The sequence below is a fragment of the Nicotiana tabacum genome, chromosome 22, assembly GCF_000715075.1.
Source record: "Nicotiana tabacum cultivar K326 chromosome 22, ASM71507v2, whole genome shotgun sequence".
Classification (NCBI taxonomy): domain Eukaryota; kingdom Viridiplantae; phylum Streptophyta; class Magnoliopsida; order Solanales; family Solanaceae; genus Nicotiana; species Nicotiana tabacum.
Genome location: NC_134101.1, coordinates 176,109,344 through 176,114,641, shown reverse-complemented (window position 1 = coordinate 176,114,641; position 5,298 = coordinate 176,109,344). Strand labels below are relative to the sequence as shown.

General features: G+C 36.3%; 1 protein-coding gene across 1 annotated transcript; it reads right to left on the bottom strand.

Moving 5' to 3' along the window:
- Positions 1 to 1,040: 1,040 nt before the first annotated feature.
- Positions 1,041 to 5,089, bottom strand: LOC107773937 (uncharacterized). Its single transcript, XM_075244892.1, has 8 exons — positions 4,838 to 5,089; positions 2,739 to 2,819; positions 2,553 to 2,641; positions 2,362 to 2,436; positions 2,032 to 2,153; positions 1,848 to 1,925; positions 1,662 to 1,751; positions 1,041 to 1,531 (listed from the first exon to the last, which is right to left on the bottom strand). Exons 1-8 carry the CDS (start codon positions 4,958 to 4,960, stop codon positions 1,425 to 1,427), a joined length of 765 nt encoding a protein of 254 aa, XP_075100993.1. The 5' UTR covers positions 4,961 to 5,089; the 3' UTR covers positions 1,041 to 1,424.
- Positions 5,090 to 5,298: the final 209 nt, after the last annotated feature.

Here is a 5,298-nt window from a genome sequence, read left to right as displayed (position 1 = left end):
GGGTAACCTTGTGATTAAGCTTTCCTACCTAATTACGTCGACCATTCATTTACAGATCTTTCCTTAATATTGTTGATTTATCCAACTTAGAGGTCTCTTTAAATTTTATTTCAAAGTGCGTGTAAGTGTATCCTATCCAAAGATTCACTGACCGTTTATGTTAATTAATATTCGAATAATACTTCCAAAACTGATCCACCATTTTTACCAACTTCTATAAATTTTATTGGTATCCTCAAAATATAATACTCTACTACCAGTTGTGTGTCTCTTCAGACTCAGAGGCAGGGTTTTGGAAATTATAATAAAGTGTAAGGGATAGGAATGTAAAATGTTTGATCAGATTTCAAGTGTTTTTTAGGCAAAAAAACAATATAATACTCAACTTATGACTGTTGAATTGTTTTAAGCATTTTTTATTTATTTTGTCAAACATTGAAAAAAGCTAAAAAAAATAAGTGTTGATTTGATCAGCTTAAAAGCCAATCAAAACACCCTTCTAGACTTTTCTTTTCCCTTCCCTGTTATGCCAATTGAAAGTATGTTATTGTAAGTGTCAATTCAGTTTTGGAATTCCTACATATGTAGAAGCCCCTATTTTTCTAATGAATTCCAACTTGGTTCATTTCTCAATATTTAAATGGTTTACTAAACTTACTCCAGTTCAGGCCATCCCACTAAATACGAAAGTAACAAAACAAGTTTCCTCAAGTGTAACCAGAGTAATTTGGGTTTGTCTTTGTTAATATTTTGTCAAAGAAATTCTTCTGGTATTTGCTTAATGGGAAACTTCATATCTATCAATAGCAAATAAAAGACCACTTCTAGACCAGAGTCAAAGAAAGAGAAGAAATATCAATTAAAAAAACCATCTAACCGGCTGAAATTAGTCTACGAGAAGCCAGGTAGATTATTTTGAAAGCAGAATAATATGTTCTACAATTCTCCGAGTCATCATTTTATCATTTCTTTTATCAATTTGTCCTTGCTAGAGTTATGAACTCGGACATCTTAAGCGACGTTGTTAACTTGACCAAATATGGAATAAAAGTTTTGGCATTTTATCAAGTCTATCTTCAAATTGATGGTCCCCTGCGTATAGTCCTTGAGGGAAAGAAATACCAAAATATCAAATCTCTCAAAGACAAGGAAAAAAAAAACCTATACTTGAATAAATACAGCAACGATAATGCAACCCCAGTAAATCGAATAGACGGCAACCAGAAATTGGCTATTTGACCTTGGCTTCGTTAAAAGCAAATAGAGCATATAAGCTTTTCCCACATTCGACGATGCTGTAAAAACAACACAATCACTGCTTAACCCACAGATGAAACAACCCACAATTTTCTTTAGACATACTTTGGACAGAAAGAACCACTAAGCCAAAGCAAGTGTGCAAAAACCAGAGTGCCAATCCCCAACTAAGCCTGGTTGCCACCACCTCTTGGACGGGGGCCCATTCGTCCACGGCCACGGTCACGGCCATAACCTCTGCCACCTCCACCCCTGCCTCTTCCATATTCAGAGCCTAAGTTCATATGCATAAACAAAGATTCAACGCAAATACATAATATAACATTGTAAGAAATATCATAGTTAAAACCCAAGAAAGTATCCATAGAAGCAGTACTATATGGACACTCAAGAAGTACACTTACCAGGATATCCCCATCCACCACGGCCCCCACCTCGGCCCCAGTTTGAGTAACCACCATTTTCTCGGCCCCAGTTCGAGTAATCACCATTTTCTGTTAAAATAAAATTAGCAACGGTTAGGTATTACATCATCCCTGCATCTAATGAGCGTATTACTTCCCAGAGATCTTAAAGTAATGGAAGACTACCTTGATAGTTTCCATATCCACCTCTGCTCCAACCACGTCCCCTCCCTCTACCACGACCTCGTCCTCGACCATATGAATCTAAAATAAAGTTGTAGTAATTCAAGAAGTTATGCAATTTTCCACCTACGTCGAGTTTAATTCTGCAAATATCTTTATCTAGTGATTTTGTCTGGTTCCTCATTACCTTCATTACCCGCATAGTAGACTGCCCGTGTTTGTCTAGGTGGTTGTTGCTGCAGTTGAGGCTGGTAATTTCTGTACTGTGGCTTCATCTGTTCAATCTCAACCCCAGAAGGAGCTTGATACCTATGAACATGAAGTTACATTTGAGCCAAGACAAGTACGATAGTAATCAGTTATAGCCACAATATTTCAGCGATAAGACACCATAAAAATACAGTAACTACCATAGGAAAGAACAATTCAAACAAAGATCATTGATTAGTTGCCAGGATGCATTGTCAAACAACAGGAGGAGCAAACTTCATAGAATCAGACAAAGGCAGAGAGTTACCCAGGGGAATTCGCGTTCAGTTCCTTTGCTGACAAGGTGATCGAAATCATTGACACATGGCGGGTCTGCTCCACACTTTATTGCATAGAAACCAATTTCAAGAAATTAGTACCACATGCATACTGTTCATGCTTTGGGATATACACTGCAAAAACAAAACATTATGGGAGCAAATCAGGATTGGAACTTACGGCAAAAGACCCTCTTCAAGAGGCTCCCATACATCTGTTATGCTTACTGAGCTGATAGCTGTGTCTTGATGCAGTTGAGGCATTCTTCTCTGCAAACGATTGAGATCATTGGGTTACATCTTAATATATAAAAGTAGGAGAAGGAAGAGAAAAAGTAGAGAAAGAAAACCATCTATGCCAAGCTACCTTAATGATCTCTGCTATAGCAACTGTTTTGCTAATTGCCTGACCCATTGCTTTCAAGACAATCTCTTTCCCACGCCTCTCCTGAACGCTCAATTATGATTAGAACTTTGCATTAGCAGCTAACAGAAAAATGCTGGTTTTATTATTGTAAAGGCCAAATGACCAAGAGAATCATCCACCAATGGATGAGCTGACCAATAATATTAATGGTCAAATTCCATAAAAAGAATGCTATTTGCATGATAATGTTTAATAAAAGAAACTAGCGATGCCAAGTAAGATTAAATATTGAGCCTTAGAAGTACCATATATCAATAAGATGAGTATCGCAGAACTATGGATGTTAAGACTACCATGTGGTCGCGCAAGATCATACGAGATTAGAACACATCTGACAGATGGCTCAAACAGAACATATTGATGATAAAATGATACAATGCTGCCTGAGATGGTTTGCAATGTTCTAACTAGACCTCCAAATACACAAATCCCTATATGCGACAATGAAAGTAAAGAATCCACATATGTGTTATTAACTAGATGAGGTTAAGGTTTTGACATTCTATACTTGCATTAGGTCCGAAGTAAGATTCAGAAAACATATAATTTCACAAAGTCCATTTTTCTTAAATGACAAAGAGCCTGTTTGGCTTAGCTGATTTAGAGTAGCTGATAAGCATTAGGTGCTGAAAAGCACTTTTAAGTGCTGAAGTTGAATTAAAAAATAAGCAGTTATGTGTTTGGATAAAAGTGCTGAAATTAATAATAAGCAGCTGAAGAACTGGGTATACGAAGAGTTTTGTTTTAAAAAGAAGTATTTTAGGGATAGAATAGTAAATATTTTGGTCAAACCTAAAGTGCTTATAAGCTAAAATTTGATAAGTTGGGGGAGACCAACTTATGGCTTTTGGCTTATTTTTGGCTTATAAGCACTTTTAATTTTACCAAACGCGTAGATAAGCCAAAAAGTGCTTATAAGCCAGTTTGACCAGCTTATAAGCTTAGCCAAACACCTTCAAATTATTTAGTATTGGAATGAAATGACTTGAATAGAATTAAATGAATAAAGGGAATTCCTATAGCCACTCCAACTAATGTAGAATTGAGGTGTTTTAATTGATTGATTGGTTATAACCACTCATTTTAGTACTTGAAACAATCATATTTTCGGGATGTGAAATATTAATACTGAAATTGATAGTTTAGTTTCAACGGACAAAAGAAGGTTGCTCAGACCAGCAACGTCTGTCAAACAGTTTATCGAATCTTGATTTGAAAAGCATATTTTGAATTAGCAGAGAACCTTAAACCTCCTAATTTAGGTTGCTTCATGTAAGAATGCAACAAAAAGCAGTCCAAGACAAATACTGGGGAAATTCTCAAAGATTTAGAAGAAACCAGCAGTTTTCTAATCTGCATCATAAAAAATATCAAGCAATTACAGAGACCCCATTTTCCTCTACCTTTCCACTTTTTATTTGCTGTATCGTAGAAATTTACAGCCGTTTGACTTTGATATGCATCAAATTAGGCAAGCAGGCTGCCTATTAATGCAAAAGCTACCCTAATATTTCACATTGCAAAGCAGAGTCACATTTGTCGTATATATCAAAATGTACTTAACCATTTTATGGCCAGGAAAATGCACTAGGTGTGTTCTCATGTTGCCAATCTTCTCGTACATAAATGTACATATCAACACAGCCACTTTAGAATTTGCAGAGCTTTTCACTTCCCCCTACTCAACCCCTCCCCACCCCTCACCCCCCACCCAACCCAAAAAAAAAAACACCACCACCCAATCACTTTTTCCCTTTTATTAAGCTCTTTTAAAGCTTGCAATCGGTAATATAACTTAACCTAACAAATGTAGGATAAAGCTGAAGATTAATGCAGTCTAATTATGCCCATGTAAGCCCCTTAGTCACATTTTAATTCCACAATAAAAACAAATATTAGAAGCATCGTTCCAATCCAATAGAAGAACAAAAATATTATAAAATGAAGAAGAAACAACACACAGGAATCCATTTTTGGTAATGGCAAAAACAAAAGTGAAACGGGAAAAAATGCGAAAAAGGAATCGGAATGGTGAGTACCTGAAGAAGAGTAGTGGCATAGGTGATGTAGTTACGAACCAAACCCTGTGAGGTGATTCGGATCTCGTTCTCATTTATGGGTAATTCCTGCTTCGGTTTTTCTACTTTTTGGTATCTATCCATTTGGAACCACAACAACAACCCTAAAACCCCAGCTTCTCTGTTTGTGTGTGTGAGAGAGGGAGGGAGAACTCAGAAAGAAATGAAATTAGCTAAACCCTTAACAACTACAGCAGCAGCGGCGTGGGGTTACAGCCACGTGGATTACATTTTAAACATGGATTGTAGCTTCATCCCCCATTCCATATTCTGACATAGCATGTCTTAGTTCATCTCTTGTAATAAATCTGCCAAAATAAAACAAGCAGTATTGGACCAGTTAAGTTAGCAAAGGTTAACACCTTATTTATTTTAAATAAATATTATTTAAAAAAATTATATTCTATAGATACCTTTTAAGG